The 25,053-nt window shown below is 36.4% G+C and overlaps 2 protein-coding genes across 2 annotated transcripts; one reads left to right on the forward strand and one right to left on the reverse strand.

The window, feature by feature from the left end:
* Positions 1-14,869: 14,869 nt before the first annotated feature.
* On the forward strand, positions 14,870-19,717 carry LOC141668131 (MACPF domain-containing protein NSL1). The gene is made up of 7 exons (XM_074474836.1): positions 14,870-15,371; positions 16,343-16,581; positions 17,078-17,282; positions 17,701-17,784; positions 17,873-18,056; positions 18,348-18,514; positions 18,815-19,717. Exons 1-7 carry the CDS (start codon positions 15,102-15,104, stop codon positions 19,502-19,504), a joined length of 1,839 nt encoding a protein of 612 aa, XP_074330937.1. The 5' UTR covers positions 14,870-15,101; the 3' UTR covers positions 19,505-19,717.
* A 1,208-nt stretch (positions 19,718-20,925) lies between these two features.
* Positions 20,926-24,016, reverse strand: LOC141663832 (pentatricopeptide repeat-containing protein At4g14850-like). The gene has a single exon (XM_074469666.1). The coding sequence runs from the start codon at positions 24,007-24,009 to the stop codon at positions 21,181-21,183; it is 2,829 nt and encodes a 942-aa protein (XP_074325767.1). The 5' UTR covers positions 24,010-24,016; the 3' UTR covers positions 20,926-21,180.
* Positions 24,017-25,053: the final 1,037 nt, after the last annotated feature.

Genomic DNA, 25,053 nt, shown 5'->3' on the forward strand with positions numbered 1-25,053 from the left:
TCAACACAGCTTGGCTTTCTTGAAGTATCCTGTGAAGGGGCCACTGAATCTCCCTTCCTCCTTTGTACTTAAACACCAACCTTTCAGGTAGGTTTCTGTATGCATCAATTTCCCTTACCTCATCCAGCTCCTCCAGATAAAGGTTTAGGTCTGAGAATTCTTTGATGTCACACAAGTACAAGTAGTCTCCCCTGTTGATCTTGGGTTGAGCTTTGACTACTGACTTGGATTTGAGAGGTGACAACTTCACTTTCTTGACTGCCCATGATTTTGTCCTTCTTAGCTTAGTAAGAATTGGCAAGTTGAAGTCAGGAATTGGTAATTTATCCCACTCTATTGGCTCATCCTTTGGCACAATAGGCTCTCCATGTATGTTCCTGTAGGGGTCCACCACCCTTATGTCTTCAAATAGCATAGAGGGCTTTGATGCTTGAGTTTTAGCTTGAGTGGATTCCTTTGGAAATTGATCTTCCAATTCCTTGTCAACAACATCCAACTTCCTTTTTGTTCTTTTAGCTAGTTCTTTCTTTCTTGGGGATTTCTTCTGTTCTTCAATCTTCTTCTTTGATTCAGTAGTTTGAGATGGTTGAGAGGGAATTTGTTGAGAAGAATTCACAGCCTGTAGCTTGGCCAAGATAGCAAACTGTTCTTTCTTTTGTTTAGACTTCTTTGCATCTAGAGCAGCTTGCCTCTTTTCTTGCTTCAATCTGGCTTTTTCTTCTTCCTTTGCATGAGCAAATTGTGGATGTCTAGCTACCACACAAATTTTCTTCCCATTTCTGAATATCTTTGCAATTCTCTTTCTTGAGGCTGAATCAACTGAATCTTTGTAGAGGAGAATAGATCTTGACAGAAGCTTCTTTTCATCAGGCTTGGGTGTCTCATACACAGTATCCATAGGGTTCTTCAAAGATGACTTTGGATAGTTTGCCCTTGGTTTAAGAATTATCTCAGCCTTTGTAGTCTTGATGCTTGAAGATTGTCCTTTCTCCAGATAGTTCATGCTCATCTCATTCACACTGATTGGCTTGACATTAGAGTGATGGATGGTTGACTGAACTGGTTCCTTGACTAATTCAAACTTTTTCTTTATTTCCTCATCAATCTTTTTCCAGTTGATAAGAGTCAATTTTCCTTTATCAGCATCTTTCAAGTTTTCTGCTGCTGCATTAATAAGATCTATACCATCTGTAACTGGTGGCTTGGAGATAGTAATTGAAGGTACAATTACTTTGCTGATTTGAACTAGAAGTTTCTCCCCCTCAGTTGGTCCTTTCTCCCCCTTACCTGATTCTCTCTCCCCCTTTTTGTTATCATCAAGTGGAGGAGTTAGGCCTTGTGCTTTAGCCAGTTGCATAAGAAGATTTGTCTGAGTCTGTTGATTTTGAAGAAGTAGAGCCACTGAATTCTCAATAACTTGAACTCTGTTCTCCAGCTTGGCTATCTTCTTGTCAGAATCTGATTCTCTCCTTAATCTCAGTAATAGATCTTGCATGGTACCATATGGCATTACTGAATCCAGCTTCTCAGAGTTATATGTCTTCAAGTCAGCTATATCTCTTTTCAATTCATCCACACTGAGATTATGTCTTAAGTGTTGGATCTTCATTAAATGTAAAGAGTCTAGGTGACCCTGAAGAACAGCCTTGGTACCAGCATCTGAAGCTTCCTGAAGGGCCTGTTGAATATCTATTACTTGTTTGACCAAGGACACCTCAAATTGTCCTGGTGTAGATTCCTTTGCCCATGCCCATTCAGGTAGACTTAAAGCAGAAATTGGGCCTTCAGCTCCCCCTAAGTTCATGCTTCCATCCAAAGAACCAGAGTCATCATCATCAGAATTTACTCCAAATTCTTCAGATGGCTCTCCAGCTTGAGAAGGCATTCTGTTCACAGCAGCTTTATCTCTTTGAAGAGATTCTGTGATGTGCACTAAATTCAAAGTCTGCTCTGCCTCCACATTGCCCTGAGAATCCAACAGTTGATAGGCTGAAACAGGGTGAGTAAAAGTGTCAGCATCCAAGGAAATGTTATCAATTACAGCTTTGTAATGTTGCTGAAATTGTCTTTCCTTTTCAGCATCATCCACAATCATTGACTCACTAGCAATGGCTGGTTCCATCCTTATTTCTCCAGTACATGCCTTTCTCTCATATTCTCTCTTTTGTTGCATCAGGGTCTCACCCTGGCTCCCCACCCTCACACCCTCACCTTCACCTACTAAGGTGGGACTCCTCTCACTCACTTTTTCCAATCCTGAATGAATGGATTGCTAAGATTCACTCTTTTCCTCTCCTTTTGCCTGGGAGCAACCCAGCCTCTCACTCAATGCACTCTCCTCTCTCAGTCCTAAGAGTGATTGTATTACCACCAAATCTTCTGCACTCAAAATTATTGAAGTTTAAAGTTGTGCAGAGACATTCGACGGATAAGTGATATCCGTCGGTGAGTGGTAAAGCTATTTGACGGATAACTGTTATTAAGCTTATCCGTCGGGATACAATCACTACTCGACGGATGAGCAATATCCATCGAGAGAGTAGAAATGAATGAGGTGGGAAGAGAAACTATTGTTGACTCTGTGTTGATTGAAGTTATTTGAGGCACAGATGTCACAATAGAATCTGAAAGAATTGGCAAGTGAGCCAACAAATCATCTAAAAGATGATGCTCACTTGCACTAGATTTTGGCTTCCCCAACAGAGTTAAAGAAGGGGAATCAGGAATTGAAGTGTTTATCATGTCCACTTCCAGTGAGTTAGTTGGTGAGTATTGTGTTTCTGTGTCTTCTATTATGAGAGATTTTGGCTGTGACTCCACATTTATTGGAGCCACATCAATCTGAATTTGAGAAGGTGCAGGGACTGTGTCTTTAGCACCAGTTTACACTAAGTGTGTGCCCTGTGCATCCCCAGTTGTTTTGGATTTCTTCTTTCTAGTGTAAGTTTGGGGTGAGCTTGTGTCCCTAACCCTCTTGGCCTGTGCTCTTGGATGAAAGCTTTGTTCAATAGCCACATCCATTTGGGAGGATGCAGCTAGAAGTGAGCTTTTGTCCTTTTTAAGCACTGCAATTTGTTGGGAAACTGCAGTGTGGCTAGGCTGGGATTCACTCAACTCTCCAACCTTATTCTTGGGGTTTCTTTGATGTTCACCCCTTCCCTCACCTACCTTACCCTCCTTCACACTCCCCTCTTTGGCTTTAGTGGATTTTTCAACTGGTACCTTTTGAGAGATACCAGAGGGGGTTTTCTTTGATTTGGATTTAGAAATTGCAGTTGTTTTGGCAGCTTTGGTAGGCAACTGTTTGGTCATTGTCACAGTTGCCATAGCTATGCCTGAAGTCAAAGAAATAGAGGAGATTGGAATAGTTGAGGGTATGGATGAACTTACTTCACTTACCTGAGGTGTCAGCATTACAGGAAAATAGAACATTGGCACATCCCTGTGATGGTTGGCTCTGTTCAAGTCTGCAATGATTCTTCTCTCTTGAACCCAACAAGCTAATTTGTTGTCAGGGTTCTCAAGTACAATCTCTTGACAAAGATGGTTAGCCAAAAGCATAAAAAATCTAGCATAGTAAACATTATTTCCTTTTTTGGCTAAGTCACCTAATTTAAAACCTAACTCATACACAATAAGGTCACTGAAGTTGTAAAATTTATCTGTAACTAGCATGTATAGCATGTTAAGCATGGAAATATTCACAGAATCAAAATTATTGATTTTTCCAGAAAAGACTTTAGTTACAACATCACACAAGTAACTCCATTCCTTCCTAAGACCTAGTCTTCTAATTTCACTTAGTTTTGCAGTAGGAAGAGCATAATGAATGGAATTGAGCATATTGACAATATCAATGTCAGTGTGTGGTGCAGTTACATTATCATCAGGAATCTTGAAACATGCTTTTATTACATCACTATTGATACAGAAATCATTACCTTTGATGGTCAGAGTGATTGTTTTGTCAGTAGAGTTGTAGATTGTTGTTGTCCACATCTCCTCAACAACTTCACAATAAATTGTGGGTGATTCCAGCATGGCAAAACTTAACTTGCAGTTCTTCACGAAGTCCATCATCTTATGATAGTCTTCAGATTGTTGAATCCCCTTATTGACCAAAGCAATGAAGTTGTTCTTCTCATAGATGAACCCAGTCTGTGACATGATCTTTACTACGGGTGCCATTGTTAGAGAAGAAAAGCTTGAAGAGAAAGAGGATTTTTGCTTGAGAGAGAATGAAATAACACAGTTGAATTTGAGAGTGATAAAAGAAAATGATTAGAATGAAATAAGCTTTTATACTTTACTCAAAATCAACGGATAAAAATAATAAAGAGAAGTAAATTACCCAAAAGAAATTGCCTAAAACAGCCGTTTTAAAATAAACTGTAAAAATTCCACCCATTATCCGTCGTGTAATGCTTACAAACTGTAAGTATACTCGATGGATAATGTTCAGGGAATTAACGGTTAAGATTTAGACACTTCGACGGATGAGGATAAGCTGTTATCCGTCGAGCTTTAAATACTCCAGAAAAGTAATTGATTTTTATTTACAATTTGTATATCGACGGATGACTCAACTCGATGGATAATGGTCATCCGTCGAGATGCAAATTTTGACTTAGCCAAAATTTTCATCCAAGACAAAAAATCAGTTAATTTTATGGCTACTTTTCAACTTGCAAGATAATTCAGATAAATTCAAGAGTAATTAAGCATACCTAACTCACTTATCAACTTAGAAAAGGTGGATTCATCCAGTGGCTTGGTAAAAATATCTGCAAGTTGTTTCTCACTTGGAACAAAATGTAACTCTACAGTACCATTCATTACATGTTCCCTTATGAAATGGTACTTGATGTCTATATATTTTGTCCTTGAATGTTGCACTGGATTTTCAGTGATGGCAATTGCACTTGTGTCGTCACAGAAAATTGGAATCCTTTCAACTTGCAAACCATAGTCTAGCAATTGATTTTTCATCCATAAAATCTGTGCACAGCAACTGCTAGCAACAATATATTCAGCTTCAGTTGTAGAAGTAGAAACTAAATTTTGCTTTTTACTGAACCAGGACACAAGCTTGTCTCCTAAAAATTGACAGGTTCCTGTTGTGCTTTTTCTATCAATTCTGCAACCTGCATAATCTGCATCTGAATAACCAGTTAGATCAAAACTAGAATCTCTAGGATACCAAATGCCAAGTTTTGGTGTTCCTTTGAGATATCTGAAAATTCTCTTAATAGCTATCAAATGAGACTCTCTAGGATCAGCCTGAATTCTAGCACACAAACATGTAGCAAATATTATATCTGGCCTACTAGCTGTTAAGTACAGAAGTGAGCCAACCATGCCTCTGTAACTTGAAATATCCACAGACTTTTCAGTAGTGTTTAGTTCAAGCTTAGTTGTAGTGGCCATGGGAGTTTTTGCAGATGTGCAATCCATTAGATCAAACTTCTTTAAAAGATCAAAAATATATTTAGTTTGACTAATGAATATTCCATCACTAACTTGCTTAACTTGTAAACCAAGAAAGTAAGTTAGTTCTCCCATCATACTCATTTCATACTTACTTTGCATCAGTTTGGCAAACTTTTTGCAAAGTTTCTCATCTGTAGAGCCAAAAATAATGTCATCTACATAAATTTGGACAAGTATGCTAGAGCCATTAACATTTCTGAAAAATAAAGTTTTATCTACAGTACCTCTTGTGAAGTGATTTTCCAAAAGAAACTTTGATAAAGTGTCATACCAGGCTCTAGGTGCTTGCTTCAGTCCATAAAGTGCTTTCAGTAGATAGTAGACATACTCTGGGAAATTTGGATCTTCAAAGCCAGGAGGTTGACTTACATACACTTCTTCCTCCAAATCTCCATTCAGAAAGGCACTTTTGACATCCATTTGATAGACCTTAAAATTGGCATGGGCTGCATAGGCTAAGAAGATTCTGATGGCTTCAAGTCTTGCAACAGGAGCAAATGTTTCATCAAAATCTATCCCTTCTTGCTGACAGTAGCCTTTAGCAACCAATCTTGCTTTGTTCATTACTACTATGCCATTTTCATCCATCTTGTTTCTGAATACCCATTTGGTGTCTATTGGATTCTTTCCTGTAGGCTTGGGTACCAGCTTCTATACTTTATTCCTTTCAAATTGGTTTAGCTCCTCCTGCATAGCTAAAATCCAATCAGGATCTAACAAGGCTTCTTCTACCTTCTTTGGTTCTTCCTTAGACAGGAAGCTGCTGTATAGACATTCTTCTTGAGTTGCTCTCCTGGTTTGAACTCTGGAAGAAACATCACCATTAATCAGTTCAAAGGGGTGATCTTTTGTCCATTTTCTTTGGTTGAGGTAGATTAGCCCTAGATGAAGAGACCTCAATGTTGTCTTGATGTGTGATTGAGTTTTGATTGCTAGAAACTCCCCCTGAGTTTGTGGATCTTTGATTTGAGATTGGGGTACTTTCTATGGATGATCTGCCTTGACTTCCTGCTCCTTTTGATAACCCGACGGATGGTGAATTTTGAGTTCCGACGGATGAGGCAAGTTGTCTTCCGACGGATAATACAGATTGCCTTCCGACGGATGAAGCATTATGTAACTCGACGGATGTTGAGTTTTGTGCTTCATTTGTGGTAGATTTGTTTGCATTATCCTTAGACACTGTTTCTTGATCACTCTCATCATCACTTTCATCACTGACCATCTCAACATTGTCGAATTTGAGGCTCTCATGGTAATCTCCATCTTTTAGTCCTTCAATCTTTTTATCATCAAACACAACATGTATAGATTCAACAACAATGTTGGTTCTTAGATTGTAGACTCTATATGATTTACCAACAGCATATCCAACAAAAATTCCTTCATCTGCTTTAGCATCAAACTTCCCATTTTGATCAGTTTGATTTCTCAGAATATAGCATTTACAACCAAAGACATGAAGAAAGTTTAGAGTTGGCTTCTTGTTCTTGAACAATTGATAAGGTGTCATGCATCTTGCTTGATTAATCAGGGTGATGTTCTGAGTGTAGCATGCAGTGTTTACAGCTTCAGCCCAGAAATAAGTTGGTAATTTTGATTCTTCAAGCATTGTCCTTGCAGCTTCAATAAGAGATCTATTCTTTCTTTCCACTACTCCATTCTGTTGTGGAGTCCTTGCTGCTGAAAACTCATGCAAGATCCCATTTTCCTCACAAAATACTCTCATGACATAGTTCTTGAACTCAGTTCCATTGTCACTCCTGATTCTTCTAACTTTGAAGTCAGGATGATTGTTAACTTGCCTTATGTGATTGATGATGATTTCACTAGCCTCATCTTTGGACTTTAGAAAATAAGTCCAAGAGAACTTTGAGAAATCATCTACAATTACTAGGCAAAATCTTTTCTTTGAAATTGACAATATATTGACTGGTCCAAACAAATCCATGTGAAGCAGTTGCAGAGGCTCTTCAATTGCTGAATCAAGTTTCTTCCTGAATGATGCTTTAATTTGCTTCCCTTTTTGGCAGGCATCACACAGTCCATCCTTTGTAAACTCCACCAGAGGAATACCTCTAACTAGCTCTTTCTTTACCAGCTCATTCATGGTCTTGAAGTTCAAATGGGATAGCTTCTTGTGACATAGCCAACTTTCATCCTGACTTGCTTTACTAAGAAGACAAGTTACAGATTCTGCTTTAGTTGAGTTGAAGTCAGCTAGATACACATTTCCTCTTCTCACACCAGTGAGAACCACTTTGTTGTTTTGATTATTAATCACAACACAGGTTTCTTTGTTGAAGGTTACTGAGTTGCCTTTGTCACAAAGTTGGCTGATACTCAACAGATTGTGTTTGAGACCATCCACTAAGGCAACCTCTTTAATGATGACATTGTCCTTTGAAATCAAGCCATATCCCACAGTATAACCTTTGTTGTCATCTCCAAAAGTGATACTTGGGCCAGCTCTCTCTTCAAACTTTGTGAGCAGGGTTGAATCACCAGTCATGTGTCTTGAACAACCACTATCCAAGTACCAAAGATTCCTTCTGTTTCCCTGCACACATCAAAATCAAATCAAGTTGATTTTGGTACCCAAGTTTCCTTGGGTCCTGCCTTGTTAGCTTTCTTCTTCTGTTTCTTAGGTCTTAACTCATTTGACTTAGGAATTTCAGATTCTTCCTTAGTCATTTGGGTTGGGCCTTTGAAACCACTAGATGCACCAGAATTATCATGCATGTTATGGCTAACAGGAAATGGCATGCTTGGTGCAAACATGTTATTCCAGTAAGGCATGCTAAATGACATTTGAGGCATATTGTATGCAGCATAATATGGATTTGGTGCAAATGGCATATTAGCAAACTGTACATTCATGTTCTGTGTAGGCATAGCATTAACAGGCATGGGAGGCATGGCATTCATGTTAGAGAATTGAGGCTGAACAGACATGGGAGTAGGCATGGCAGATTTGCAATTAACAGACAAATGATTTACACTACCACACTTGACACAGATTTTTCTAGGAGCATATTTGTCAGGTGTGTAGTTATTGTGTTTGTTAATCCCTACTTTACCATTCCTATTGTTTTTTTCTTTTAGTCTCTGTTTTTACCTCTATCTTCTCAAGTCTGTCACTTAACTGTTTGACAGTCATGTGACCAACATTAGCCTTCTTCCCTTTCTTGGCTTGACTTGACTCTCTTGAAACAAAGTTCTTGGAAACAGACCCATACTTATCATTTAGCTTGGTTAATTTGGCTTTGCTAATGGGTTTGCTTACAGCCGACGGATGAGGATTTTTATCATTCGACGGATAACACTTTTTGTTATCCGACGGATAGTTCTCATCATCCGTCGAGTCTATATTTGTCAGCAACCCATCCACCAAAATAGGTTCTAGTTTCTCCTTATTCTTTTTCCAGGCTTCATCACAAAAAGACTCAATTCCTTGAACCTTGGTGATTTGAGCATGAACATCTCTGGATGTTTTCCATGCTTTAATCACCTCTTGTTCACGATCAAGCTGCTTCTTTAAAATTTCTTCCTTTTTCAAGGACTCAGTTAATTCCTCCTTGGCAATTCTACACTCAATTTTTAGTTTCTCAAACTCAACAAACTGAGACTCAAGCACATTATTCCTCTCACTCAAAAACAAGTTGTTTTCTTTGATTTTAGTATTTTCTTTAGTAAGGGACTTAAGTGTAACACGCAAATGATACAATTCTGTAGACATGTCATTTATTGCATCATTACACTCAGCTTTAGATAAATGTGCAAGGTTTGTAGTGATTACCTGATTGCTTAAGGAACTTGTCTCTGTTTCATCAGACTTGGCCATAAGGGCTAGATTGACATAGCTGACATCCTCATCTTCATCCAAACCATCAGTTGCCCAGTCATTCTCTTGTGTAATAAAAGCCCTTTCCTTCTGTTTGAGTAGATCAAAGTATTTTTGCTTATAATCCACAGACTCAAACATTTTCTTACTGGAATCTGACTTTCTACACTCATTTGCAAAATGCCCTGCTAAGCCACATTTGAAACACTTGAATTTTGATTTATCCACCATGTTTCTATTTGGCTTGGCAGCTCCAAAGTTCTTCTTGAACTTGAGCTTGGCAAATCTTCTTGAAAGGAATGCTAGGTGCTCATCAATGTCCTCCATGTCATCTTGGCTCAATGAATCTTCATTTTCTGCAGCTAGCCCTTTACTCTTGCTTTCACAGGCCTTTGAAGTTGATTCCACAGCTTCCATCTTCACTTCCTTCTCCTTTTCCAGATCAGCAACTAGTGCAATGGATCCTCCTTTCTTCTTTCCTCTCTCCATTCTTTCATCCTGCTCTATTTCAAGCTCATAGGTCTTCAGAATGCCATACAGTCTCTCCAAAGTAAACTCCTTATAATCTTGTGAGTTTCTTAATGAGACTGTCATTGGTTTCCATTCCTTTGGAAGAGATCTGAGAAATTTCAGATTGGAGTCTTTAGTCTGATAGACTCTTCCATACAATTTAAGAGCATTTAGTAGCTTTTGGAATCTACTAAAAATGCCAGTGAGTGACTCACTTTCTTCATTGTGAAAATGCTCATATTGCTGAATCAGGAGCTGCATTTTATTTTCTCTTACTTGCTCAGTACCATCACAGATTATCTGTATTGTGTCCCAAACTTCCTTGGCAGTCTTGCAGTTGATGATGTTATCAAACATGTCTGCATCAACACCATTGAACAGAATGTTCATGGCCTTTTTATCTTTCCTGACTTGTTCAATATCAGGATCAGACCATTCATGCCTTGGCTTTGGAACAGATGGTTCATTTCCTGTTGCAGCTCTCATTGGAACATGAGGGCCTCTTTCTATGCAGTCCACATAGGCCTCATCTTGAGAAAGCATGTGAAGATACATATTTACCTTCCAATGATGGTAATTATCTTTATCAAGAAAAGGAATCTTGACTCCAACATCTTTCTTGTTCATCTTGCTGAATTGTTTTGATCTTTAAACTCTTTGTAGATTAAGAGCTTGCTCTGATACCAATTGTTAGTCCCTTAACAATATAGCAAGAATTACAAAAGGGGGGTTGAATGGAATTCTTGAACCTTTTTCTTGAAATAAAAATGTTCAACTCGATTATGGATATATCTGTTTTGATTAGCACAATGCGAAATGTAAACTTGAATGAATCAAAACATAAGTAATTAAAAACAAGAGTCTTTAAAAAAAAAAACTTTCTGGTGGATTTAAACAATTCCACCAGAGATATATATAATATATCGAGAGGACTCTGTGTGCAGAAAAGCTCACAGTTGCTTACAAAAATAGAACTGCTGAGAATACAGGAAATGCTAAAGATAGTGCTTACAAATATTTCTCTGTTTTTAGTTTCTTAGCTATCTCAGTTACTTTTCTATTTGCTACTCTCTTGGTTTATATATTACCAAGATTACAAAGTCAAAAGAACTGAACAAATATAAAATCTAACAGTCTTGATCTTTGCTGCTTTTCGTCCTCTATTACCCAGTTAATAGGCTTCCACAGTGTGTTTGTATCCAACTCGACGGCTGTGTGTCAGCTTTCACTGTTCAACTGATGTTTGAATCTTGATATGATCATCCGTCGACTTTCAGATCATCCGTCGATGACTTAATTGATCATCTGTCGACTGCTATGTTAAATATCCGTTGATAGTCACTTGATCATCCGTCGAAGCTTTGTTAAGCATCCGTTGATAGTCATTTGATCATCCGTCGAAGCTTTGTTAATCATCCGTTGGTAGCTATTTTGGCATTTGACTTCATTTCACTTATACAGAATTACAAGACATTGCTTATGTACAGTTAATCAACCTATTCTGCATATCTAGTTAAAGTCAACATGACTTATATGTTACTACAGATTCTATACAAAGGTGCATACAACACTGTGCTACAAACTTATTATTACATAAGCTACTCACTCGATGGATAATAAGTTAATCATCCGTCGGGACTATAATGAGTTATCCGTCGGGACTATAATTCTTATCCGTCGAGTGCTACATTATTTCACTAAGCAAAATCTACTTAGACATTTTGTTTAAGTGATCATCAAGTACACAACATATTCACAACAACTAGGAAAAAAAAATTAAGACAAAAAACCGATGTTATAAGCTTTCTAGACATCGATTTATGACCAATAGATATCAGTTTAAAGTAAAGAACCGATGCGAAAAGATACTTTTACATCAGTTTTAATTTAAAATCGTTGTTACTGGTATTAGTAACATCAGTTTAATAGGTAAATTGAAATATCATGCTTAACTCACATATGTTTAAATTGATAAATCTATCATTATATGATAATATATGAAGATTAGATGTGCATGAGAAATTCAACATCTTTAAAAACTGATGTTATAGTATTCTTTAACATCGTTTTAAAACCGATGTTAAATGGGGGGTCTTTAACATCACCCACGAAGACATCGGATTTTTTTGTTCATAGACGTCGGTTTTTAGCCGATGTCTATTCCACTTTTTCTAGTAATGTTTGAAGAAATTTATGTGATGCAAATTGCACACAGCTGCTTACAAGTATTTTGTTACAACTTAGAACTTGAAAGTACTTTCTAAAGATACAGCTTGCTAACCTCTCTTGTTCTTTCTTGTTCTACTTGTTGTGCTTAGTTGTTCTAAAATACTTGCTACATTTGATTTATATATTCACCAAGTTTACATATGCAATAAGACAAGAATAATATTGCTATCAGTTAGGTCCAAACACATTCTTCTTCATTTATCTGTCCAATACAATTCAAGTAAGATATGGTATCTTTAAACGAGCTTGTTTTGCATGGAAATGGAAATACTTCATTTTCTTCTAAAACATGTTCAGGCTGACACATTCCTTCTGTGAACTATCAACTGATGTGACTCTGTCAGCTTCTGTCAATTCACTATCAACTGCTATCTTGTTGATCATTCGTTGAAGTTTCATAGATGTTATCCCGTTGACACTATATTAGTGTCATCCGTTGAAGATTTCTTGATAGCATCTGTTGACAGCTTTATCTGATATCCGTTGAAGTCCTCTTGACTAGCTTATCCGTTGAAGGCATATTGAGTTATCCGTTGAAGCGTGCAGAGTCATCCGTTGAAACTTGTAGTTTAGCAGTTGAAGGTGTTTTCTTAGCAGTTAATACTCTTTCACTTCTACAAAATTATAAGGCATTTTATATTTACACTTAGCTCACATATCTTGTATATCTTGCTAGTAGTCAACATGACTTGGAAACTACAATAACTACCAAATCCCTCAGCTATCATATTGTACTGAATGTGCTACATATTTATTAACATAAGTTACTCATTTAACGGATAAATAACTGTGATTATCCGTTGAAGGCTACTAAATGATACTAAATAAATCTACTTAAGGTAGTTTGGTTAATTATCATCAGAAATACAACATATTCATATCAATAATTAATATTTATTTACAAAACTATTTTTTATACTGAACACAAATCTTTTTTTTAGGGAACACGTACAGAAAAGATAATGTTGGAAAAAATTTCATTTCAAAGAATAGTACGATAGTTATCTTTTCATAACTTACAGTTGAATAAAATAAATGAGTGTACACATGTATAATCATAATGAGTGGATCACCTATGAATTCAACAGCTGATAAGAAGTTACTAAGTTACTCAAAATAATTGGTTAGCCGCTAAACCTTCCTCAATTAAAATGTGTAGTTCAACGTTTTAAATGTCCAAGTAAATTTATTGATCCAACTAAAATTCATGTAATAAATAGCCAAATGTAGTTATCTTAAGACATTAAAAAATTACACAAAATTAGTAGTTACAAAAGTAGTGTAGTTTTTTTTTTAATTGAAAAAACATAAAATCAGACTTTTTTACAAGGGCCCTATTCAGGATTGTGAGATGGATATGATTAAGTTTATAGTTATTTGTGGCAGGGTGTGCAATCGATTCGGTTAACCGATAACCGAACCGAATAAACGAAATAATTTCGGTTCAATTAACCAAATTTCATAATTCAGTTCGGTTTTCGGTTGAAAAAATTCTGAAATTCGATTTTTCGGTATTTCGGTTTTTTACCGGGGTTAACTGAAAAACCGAATATATAACTGAATGGTTTAAATTATAAAAATATTATTAATAAGACATTATAAACCCCCGGTACACTCAAACTCAGACATATTTACAATCTCAAATCAACCATCACTTCTTACAATACAAAATTAACGGAGATTACCTACCTTACCATTCATGTATAGGTTGTTTATCTTCTATAAACAAGCATTATACCATCATTCTTGTTTAATTTCAGGACATCTGTAACTAGGTACAGGCCTTTCTGAGTTACAAGAAATAAGAAAAACTTTGTTTTGGTGTTGAGGCACTCATTAGACTGAAGATCAGTTACTACTTACTAACTCAAATTTTTAGAATATCTTTCTGCATTTTTAATATATTATATAATATTTCGGTTTTTAATTTCGGTTTTCGTAATAACCGAAATATTAATTTCGGTTCGGTTACAAACCGAATATATTTCGGTTCAGTTTTTGATAGCGTTTTTTCCTACAATTCGGTTTCGGTTAATCGAAAAAAAGTTCGGTACGGTTCGGAATGCACAACCCTAATTTGTGGCCATCCCAGTTTTAAGAACTTTAACGAAGTATGTTTGATTTGATTGATTCGGAGAATGCACGCTCTATTGGCCCAAAGAAATGAGTGCATCCCCGAAGGACTTATTGCAGTTAGGGCTGCTCGAAGCCCAAATAAGTTAAACTTTGGGCTGGTCCGATCATTTTTAAGCTGAATGTGGCCCATACCTTAAAAATAGCATAGAAATATTTCTACTCTAGGTTTTGTACTTTTAAAAACATAGCAAAATATTTCTTCTGCACTATTATCATCCTAAAATGTATATTTATAGAGAGTACTTCGAAATTTGATACATATTACCAACTGTACATTAATATGAACTGTGTGCATATTTAATTTTCTAATTAATTTTGGGAAAAAAAACTATTTTAACTTTTAATTTGCCCAGTTCAATTGTTTATTTAAAGAAAATGATAATTTACATAACTGTAATCGCACAACCTTTCAATAAACTTTAAAGAGATATAAAATTGAAAAAAATGTAAACTTGTTTTTTTACTTAATTAATTTCCTGTCTCTATCATATGAAAACCAATGGTAACAGAACATGAAGCAGACGACAATATATTTTAACTCAACTAGGACAACTCGCTGTAATGAAAAAGAAAATATCCGCCGCCGCCTTTTGCCGTTTACGAACATACTAAATTGAATTAACTCTCGTAAAATGGCGCCACTACGCTAAACGTACAAGTCACTGTCCCCTAAACTTAAGGGACTTGTTCAAATCTACGAATAAAATTCCTAGTCAACTCTCGTTTAATTCTCTCTCACACACCAACTCAATATCACTGCGTGTTCAACACTCAGAAATTGTCAACTTTGTACCTAACTAAATAAAACATGTAGTTAGCTAGGATCATCAGTTTTCATTAGTTCATACAGTGGTACTATTTGTAAATTCACTATTTTATTTATATTAGATTGATGGCGTTTAATGCGAATAGATTGGATCCTGAAAAAGCAGCGAAAAGTGCTGTGGCGGCAATAGGATCAGGATATGATTTAACTACTGATATACGTTTGAGTGGGTGTAAAACAGGTCCGTTTGATTCAGGGTTGATTGAAATTGATCGGAGTCGACGGAAAGAATTGACTTGTCCTGGTGGGATTGTTGTTCATGATGTGCCGGCTTCGATTAAGTGTGATAAGGGTGATCGGACTCGGTTTCATTCCGATGTTGTTTCTTTTAGTCAGGTCAGGTCAACTTTTATAATCCTCTCTATCGTTTTTTCGTGTTGTATCCCGATGTTACTTACCGAATTGAAAATTTGTAAAGTGTGTTTTAGCCTAAAAACAGAAGAAGTTTGTAAGGTATGTCAAATTCGAAAGTAGATAGAAGATGTATGTGGCAATTCCTTCGAGTTTCGGTCTTGCGAACTTACTTACAACTTACCCGATAGATATGTTATTGTTAGCAACAGAAATGTAGGGATTGATACGCAAAACGCCTTGCATCCATAGCTTACATGACTATGGATAAATGTTTGTAATTTTTTGAAGATGTAGCCAATTACTGAGCTTTGTGAATGTTTAGATATCTAGAGTTAAGAACATTTGCGAAGGTGAGAAGAAAGTATAAACAGCAGAGCTTTCTTTTTGTTAAGAAATATTTGAGAAGGTGAGAAGAAGGTATAAACAGCAGAAATATTTGTTAAGAAATAGTTAAGATAGCATTGCCTCCTTTTACATTAGTTGATGAATTTCTATATTATCAGAGAAATCGACTTATTTGATACCGTGAATCTAGTTAGATGATCTGTTTGCCAAGTATTTGATGACTGGGATACATGAAAATATGGTTAATGTGTTAGACTGTTAGTTGCATTTCCACAGACACGTATTTGAAGATGTGAGCTTGTGAATGTTTAATGTAGGACATGAACTATTGACACTTATGACATATCCTAACTACAGACTACCTTTATTTCGTTAATGTGGTTGATTCACATGTCTTTCTCACGAGGTTTTATGTTAAGTTTATATGCATTTCATTCATCTCCTGTAGCTTAAGTTTGTTACATGTCAGTTTATTGAAAATTGCAGAATGGCAGAATGAATCAAGACACGATAAGTTTACAAACACTTTCACTGTTTGATTGGCTTTTTATTATCTAGCTCACATAGAAAATTTACTATGTATTAAAAAAGGGTGTTTAATTATTCAGATGTCGGAGCAATTAAATCAGGACATATCCTTATCTGGTAAAGTACCATCTGGTCTATTCAACACAATGTTTGATTACAAGGGGTGTTGGCAAAAGGACGCAGCTACCACAAAAGCTCTTGCATTTGATGGTTGGTTTATTACTCTATACTCTATTGAATTGGCAAGGTCTCACATAACACTTTTAGCTGATGTGAAGAAAGAGGTGCCTTCTTCATGGGATCCTGCTGCATTAGCCGAGTAAGAAGTTTAACTTGAATTCTCTTGACACTTTTAGTTAAACAAAGTTATTAGATTCATATATCAGATGAGAAAGATATAGTGCTTAGAATATTTGTATGCAGAACCTCAGTGCATGTCTGTAAACATTCGTTTGACCTTCATACTTTTACTAGCTCATCATAGATATACCTGACCTTCGAGGCTATTTACCTCTTTTAATGGTTTTCAACCAGCACTGACGGATTTGTAAAGCTTTCTACGGCCTAATACAAATAATGTAGTATCTTTAAATTATTTTATCATCAAGATTTGTTGCAGAAAGTGTATTTTGAGCACAATTTGTTGCACTATGCTGCAAAATCCGATACACAGAAAGACATTGAATTAATAGAATGGCTTGAAAACCATTTTCGACGTTATTCTGATAATGTCCCCCACTGTCGGGATGTTCCAAGTTTTTACCTATTTGTGAAGAGTTTCACTCAATGCAATATCTAAGTACACCACTTTCCAGGTTTATTGAGAAATACGGTACTCATATCGTTGTGGGGGTAAAGATGGGAGGTAAAGATGTAATTCACCTTAAGCAGCTACAAAGCTCAAATCTTGAGCCGACTGATATGCAAGTATTGTTAAAGAAATTAGCAGATGAACGATTTTCCGAAGCTGAAAATGAGATTCTCACACAGGAGTCAGAATTATCATCAGGAAAAAAGAAGGTACACCTCAATTTTTTGACTCATTAAAATACTCTTTGAAAGCCCTTTAGTTGCGAACCCAATTTCTGAAATGAATTATTATGTAAGACCATGCTTGCAGGCATTTCTCATATGTTTTGCTTTTACTCGCACTCTATCTATAAGGAGTGTTGTTATAGTAGGGTAATTATAAAACAAAGTGATTGAAAAAATGCTAAGCAAAACCAAAATTTGGAATCACAGAAGGTTTCAGCTATCAAGACTTGCATACTTCACTGTAATTATCCGCTAATTACATAATTTGATTTAAGTAAACAATATTGTATACCACCATAATTATGTAGTCATTAATTTATGAATGAGGTGTATCTGTTATCCAGTGTTATTAGTACTATATGTGTGATACTTATATACCTATTTTGCATTTTTTTGGTTACAGGAGACACAATCAGTGGTCTGGGATCTCAACCCACCATTTGCACCCGCATTTAGACCACCTGTTATTTCGCACTCGAAAAATAATGTAAGTTTCTTGATTTTTATTTTGTGACTTTTTCAGGAAGCATCATGTCAGACCTGTTATGCAATATGACATATATACATTGGTGCAGGATGTATTGAGCATCCGTATTAGGAGGGGAGGTTCTGACAATGGTCAAAGTCATAATCAGTGGCTTTCAACTATATCACAGTTTCCAAACGTCATATCAATGTCTTTTGTGCCTCTTGTTTCCCTTTTGAGTGGTGTGCGAGGTAGTGGGTTTTTAAGCCACGCAATCAATCTCTACCTTCGATGTGAGTATGCTACTTTGCTCATCTCACTTTGTAATCTTTTATCAGTTAGATTTTTTGCTGGTAAAACTCGTGTATTGGTTCTTGACAATTGAACATTGCACGTCATATACTATTCTATGACAAGTTTAACATAGGTGCCCTATCTCCTTAATTACGTATTTAAAATTTGAACTGAAAGTGGATTGTGTAAATTACTCCATATATTGCAAATTTCATATGCATTTTTTATATATCACGGGACAATTTCCGTTGTCTACCTCGAAACATGACTTATCATGTATCATCGTGCAGATAAGCCACCTATGGAGGATCTACAACAATTTCTAGAATTTCAAGTACCTCGACAGTGGGCTCCAGCATATAGTGATCTTCCACTCGCTCCCAGACATAGAAAATTCGGATTTCCATCACTGAAGTTCACTTTCATGGGTCCTAAGCTTTATGTCAACACGACCAAGGTAAGATTTTGGTTTGCAGCATATTTGTCATTTCTAATATAGTGATCCTTGCTGTAGATCTGTATGTATGAAATTTCAACTAATATCAATCCCAGAGCTACTAGACATTACCATCTTGCTCAAAGCAATTTAATATTACACATATAATGGTAAGAGCATGAAATCTTAGCGAGTTAATTCAGCTTCAAATCCTTATATAATTTTCTCATTGTAGAAAGATTTGACTATTGGCGTCACTCTTTCCATTTTATTTGCTCTTACTAATTTCCTCCCTTCCAATTTATGAATATGTTTTTGCAGGTTGACTCTGAAAATCGACCTGTGACTGGAATCCGCTTGTACTTGGAAGGTAAGAAGAGCGATCACCTCGCTATCCATCTACAACACCTATCAACTCTTCCAGAAACCCTAAAACTTTCAGATGATCTGAGTTACAATCCAGCTAATGATCCAATACAAAAAGACTACATAGAGGCTGTCAAATGGAGTGTATTCTCACATATATGCACGCAACCAGTTCAATATAATGGAGCACGAATTGATGACTCTGCTTCTATTGTTACCAAGGCCTGGCTCGAGGTAAAGGGCATGGGTATGAAAAAAGTCCTGTTCCTGCGGCTTGGATTTTCAATGGTGGCATCTGCAGAGATTAGAAGATCCGAATGGGATGGACCTACAACGTCAACACGAAAATCAGGGGTAATCTCGATGTTGATGACTTCACCATTTAGTACTGGACTAAATGAGCCAGAGTTGCGACCAAAGGTAGATATCAATTCAGCAGTTTATGCCAGAGGGCCACCATTGCCTAAAAAAGCACCAAAAATGTCGACTTTTGTGGATACAAAAGAAATGGTGAGAGGCCCTGAAGATCCCCCTGGTTATTGGGTGGTCACTGGTGCAAAGCTATGCGTAGACGGAGGCAAAATGGGGATGAAAGTGAAGTACTCCCTCTTGACAATAATGTCAGATGAGACTTTGTCTATATAAAACAGTTTGGTTAGGAAATGAAGGTCTTCAGTTGTATGATCTTGTATACGTTGCTATGTAAATCATCAGGTCAGCTCAATTTTTTATTTTATTTGTTTACACATCAGTCAGCTTGAATATGTTTTTTTGATGACTGAAAAATCGAAGGAAGAAAATCGTACAAGCATAAATTCTTTTGTTCTTTCAATATAATTTTGAATTCTGTTCTTATCAGCTAGTACTCTGCATTCTACATTTTGTTGTACTATTTTTACACAATTTTATGCTAACTTTACATTTTACCTTCATATTATTTACTTTGCATTCTACATTCTTATTGTATTCAATTTTTATCTGCACAAACTGATATTATTCTATTGCATATTTTAATCTTGGTATTCACACTCTTCTGTGTTCTGATCCCATCTGGCAGCTTCTCAAAATCTTTCAAAAATTCACAGAAACAACCTCTGTATACTTGTTTGTTTTTTCTTGTCACTTGAGCATGCTTTTGTTGGATGCATACAGTTTGTTCCTTGTGTAAGTAAAAACTCTATAAATTAATAATGTCGGGATCGGAGAAATTTATTAATTTAGAGAGTTAATAATTATTAATTTAAAGAATTTTTAATCTATTATAATGTACATACCTCTTAGAATCAACAACCTTGGGATTCAACGTAATTAGTAACCTGAGAAATTAACAATGATTTTTGAAGTTGTCCTGTATCTGTATAATTAATGTAAACAATGTGTTCAATCTATTCTCAAACAAGTTTGGCATATATAACATATATAAATTACATATATAAATTACATGAACGTGTTAGAATATTCAAAACATATCTCACAAGATGGCTTCTCATCTAAAAGGTGTTGCAAAATCAACTATATCAGATCAAATACGTAAGGAGTTGTGTGATTACAAGAGAGATAATCCTGCAAAAAAGACTGGCAGAGACCTATTGAACTTTAAAATAAAACAGACAACTATTAAATCATATTTCAATAAGGTGTAATATATTTTTTCAGTTCTTATGAATTATTAATTTATGATTTTCTTGGGACTGAAAACTATAAAGAGATTTTCAGAAAAATTATTATCTTATTATTTTATCGAGTTTTTCAATTTTTTACATTGGCCCAAGTCGGGACCGGACAAATTTATTATTTTAGAGAGTAAAATTTAACTAATATTAATTTAAAGAATTTCTACTCATCTTATCTCACATTTGTCATTTTATAATCCTTCACTATCCTGTTCATCAAGCCCTAACTCAACTAACCACTCAATGGTTATAACGATTAATATCGGAAAATGCAGTCTTCACTTTTGCAAAATTTTCAAATGACACTATTTTGAGACGCCGGGTAGGAATAGGAAACCAGAAAGATTAGAAGCATTACAATTATATGCATAATTCAGAATCAAAATGGCAATGTAAAAGAATTACAATATATCCACTACTGACAGCAAAAAAGAAGCTATACAATTTTACTGTTACCTGTTACAAAAAAACACCAAATTTTGGCTGAAAAGGTTTACAATTGTATTAGTATCACTATCACCTGTGGTTAGTACATCGAAATTGAATACGAAGTGCAGAAATGAACTGCTACAGGCCTTCACCAATGGGTAGTCATATAGGCATTAGCAAATTCTTCTGCAACAAATAGATGAGTTGCTCAAATAAATACTACCAATAATCTCCACAAGAACAAAATCCATCTTTAAAATGGTGAAATCTGTTTATGTCTCTAATAATCAACTCTCGTGAAACAATTTTACTAATGAACTTGAATGAAGTGTGGCAGTCTACACAAATTCGAAGATTTTTCTTCACCCTAATTGGGGCTCCTGGTGGAGTTACAATCAGTCCAAACGCCACAGCAAGTTTCTCACTGTGGTAGGAGAGAAGAAGCTCCTTTTCTTCTTGTCCAACATTATGAATATCAGTCTCTACTGCAGGAACATACCCAGCTTCTCCCATCAGGATCATGAGCTCCTTAAGTTTCGCATATATTTCCTTACTTCTAGAATGGTTTCTGTCTCCAACTATAAATGTGTAGACTTTGTCTTTAACTTCAATCCAACTCATTCCTGGCTCCTTCTTCACCTTGCTATCTTTCATCCGTCTCCTTATTTTTGCGACATCATCCCACAACCCAGCCGACGCATACACATTTGCAAGGAGAGCATGTGTACCAGATTTTTCTGGTTCAATAACAAAGAGCATATCAGCAGCACGTTGGGCAACCTCAATGTTCTTATGAATCCTTGCAGCACCGAGAAGTGCCCCCCAAACAGAGCCATTGGCTTCAAAAGGCATTTTCTTCACAAGATCCATTGCCTCATCCAGTTTTCCTGCACGGCCAAGGATATCAATCATGCAAGCATAATGCTCTTGAGTTGGTTTGATTCCAAATAACTCCTCCATAGTTTCAAAGTATTTTTTTGCTTTACTGACCAACCCAGCATGATTGCAGGCACAGAGAACACTAGCTAGAGTTACATGATTTGGAGATATTCCATCTTTAAGCATCTGACTGAACAAATGGAGGGCCTCTTTCCCGTGTCCATGTTGAGCAAGTCCTCCTATCATTGAAGACCACGAAACTATCCCTCTATGAGAAACCTCAGAAAATGCACAACCAGCATCATCTATACTTCCACATTTAGCATACATGTAGACCAGCGAATTGCCAGCAAAAACGTCAGATACAAATCCAAACTTCACGATATGAGCATGTATCTGTTTTCCCTGTTCATAAGCGGATAAACTTGCACATGCATTTAGAAGAGAACTGCAAACAAATGAATCTGGCTTGAGCTCCAGTACTTGCATTTTCACAAAGAGCTTTAGAGCGTCTTCCCCTTTTCCATGTTGAGCATAGGCAGTTATTAAAGATGTAAAAGATGCCAAGTCACAAGTACGAGATTCTTCAAATATCCTTGTTGCATCTTCCAATTGATTACATTTTCCATATGAGTCAATTAAGCTGTTTGTGACATATACATCTGATAGATACCCTGCTTTCTCGGAAAGTGCATGTATTTGTTCACTTATACTATTCACCTGTGAGCTGGCAGCGGAGTTAAGGACTGCCAACAAGGTTGCCTCATTAAATCCCATTGCTTCTTTGTGCATATCACTAAAAAGAGAGAACACATGAGATTCCCCTCCGTTCTGTGAGTAACCACAGATCAGCGCATTTAGCGCAACCAAGTCCTTTTCAGGCATTAAATCATAAATCACCCTTGCATTCTTAGTCAATCTGCACTTGCAATACATATCAATAAGTCCAGCAGTCACAAATGAATCCAGTTTCAAGTCCATTTTCAATAATTTTCCATGCAACTGTCTACCCAATAACTGTAGTTCCAGTGCTGCACAAGCTTTAAGAGCACTCGAAAAAGTATACATGTTTGGAACAGTTCCTAAATCGATCATATTTTTCAACAGTTCAAGACTCTTGTGATGGTATTCATGAAGAATACATCCAGCAATAACAGCATTCCATGAAACAATATCCGGCACTGCAATATGATCAAAAACTGCAATAGCATCTTCAAAATGTCCCACTTTGGCATACATATCAACAAGAGCATTTGCTGAGTATGGGTCAGAAATATACCCTAGCTTCACCAAATATCCATGAGTTTTTCTCCCCTGTCCAATATTTCCTAAACTCGTGCAAGCATTCAGTATAGTTGACAAGCTAAACTCATCAGGTCTAATCCCGCTACTAACCATATCCTGAAACAAAGCCATCGCCTCTCCACAAAAATCACCCTGCGTATAACAAGCAAACAACGCATTCCAAGAAACAACATTCGGTTCAGGAATCCAGTCAAAAAGCCTCCTCGAATCCAAAATCTCACCGCACTTAGCATACATAACAACCAAAGTATTCACAACAAAAACATCATTCTCAAACCCCGTAACCACTACAATCCCATGAATCTGCCTCCCCTTCACCAAATCCTTCTTAACAGAACACGCCTTAAGCGCACTAGGAAACGTAAACTCATTACACTTTAAGCCCAACAAATGCATTTCACGAAATGCCGAAAGGGCTTCTCTACTAAACCCATTCTGAGCATACCCAGAAATCAAAGAAGACCAAGCAACCAAATCTGGTTGAGAACTTTCATCAATCACCTTTCTTGCATTCCCGAAAACAACGCATTTGGAGTACAGAGTCACCAGATGGTTGCGTATCGTCGAGTCTTCGAGTAACCCGATTTTAGTCACGTAGGCATGAATTCGTAGACCAGGACTTAGAGACTTTGATTGAGAACATTGTAATAAGAGTTTGGACAAGGAGAGTGAGTTGGGTGTGAAACTTTCATTTGGGTTTAAGTTAAGAGAGGATGTATTATAATTACATTGGTGTTTGATACGTATAGCTAAGGAGGGTTGTATAAATTTTGGAGAGTGATGAGAATTGAGGAAAAAATGAAATGGCAGGTAAAGTCGTTGGCGAAGTGAGTTTCGGAGGGAACGGAGATTGCTAAACATCATGGGTCCATTTGCCCAAAGTGAAACAAAATTTTTTACACGGTTGTATTTAGAGATACGAAAAGCCCATGACGGGTTTTATCCGGGCTTTAAAAAGCCCGGTTCTTTTTAAAATGGATCGGGCCGGGCTTTTTTAAAAATCGGGCCGGGCCGGGTTTTCTAAAAAATCTAAGACCCGTTTTAGGCCCGCGTGCCGGGCCGGATCGGGTCGAACCGGGCTTTTTATTTATATATTAAAAAAATATTTTAATATTTTATAACTCGAATTATGAGTAGTATAAATACCAGAGAAAATAATATCTTAATATATTAGATAGAGTAGTTTAGACACCGAAATAAATAATTATTTTTAATATAATATATAAATAATCATATATACTTTAATTGTTTCTAATATTATGATATATTATTTTAAAAATCATAAAAAGTATTGTATATTTTCAAATTCTATATAAAAAAATCATTTTTTTAATCGGGTTTTTCAAAAAGCCCGGGCTTTTATCCGGGCCGAACCGGACTTTTATCCGGGCTTTTTTCGATCCAGGCTTTTATCCGGGCTTTTTTAAATCCGGGCTTTTATCCGTGATTTTCGGGTTTCGGGTCGAGCCGTATTTTCGAGAAAAAAGGAGGTCCATTTAAGGCCCGCGGGCCGGGCCGAACCGGGCCGGACTTTTTTTCGGATCGGGCTTTTCGAGCTTTTTTCCGGATCGGATCAGATTTCGGACTTCGGATTTTTTGAACATCTCTAGTTGTATTATCTATGCTATACTTGCTATAGCAAATCTAGGAGGATAACTATAATGATTAGCTAAAATATTATAAAAATAATAGTTAGCTAAAATTTCCTGAAGCTGTAAGGTGTTCTGCTCCAATAGTATTAGCTGGTTAGCTATATTTCAAAAATAGTATTTTAATATTATTTTTAAATTCAAACGGTTATATTTCAATGGCTATATTAAGACAGTTTTCTTTTATGAGCATGATTGTATATTGAATTCAATATCCTAGTACATTGAATTATATTTAAGTAAGATTGTTTTTGCAACT

This window comes from Apium graveolens, chromosome 6 (assembly GCF_009905375.1).
Source record: "Apium graveolens cultivar Ventura chromosome 6, ASM990537v1, whole genome shotgun sequence".
NCBI lineage: Eukaryota > Viridiplantae > Streptophyta > Magnoliopsida > Apiales > Apiaceae > Apium > Apium graveolens.

Bases quoted from the DNA above. Each gene is read 5' to 3' on its own strand.
- LOC141663832 (XM_074469666.1), bottom strand. From the start codon at position 24,009: ATGATGTTTAGCAATCTCCGTTCCCTCCGAAACTCACTTCGCCAACGA.
- LOC141668131 (XM_074474836.1), top strand. From the start codon at position 15,102: ATGGCGTTTAATGCGAATAGATTGGATCCTGAAAAAGCAGCGAAAAGT. The intron at 16,582-17,077 runs GTAAGAAGTTTA...ACCACTTTCCAG, and splicing joins GATCCTGCTGCATTAGCCGA to GTTTATTGAGAAATACGGTA. The intron at 18,057-18,347 runs GTGAGTATGCTA...ATCATCGTGCAG, and splicing joins AATCAATCTCTACCTTCGAT to ATAAGCCACCTATGGAGGAT.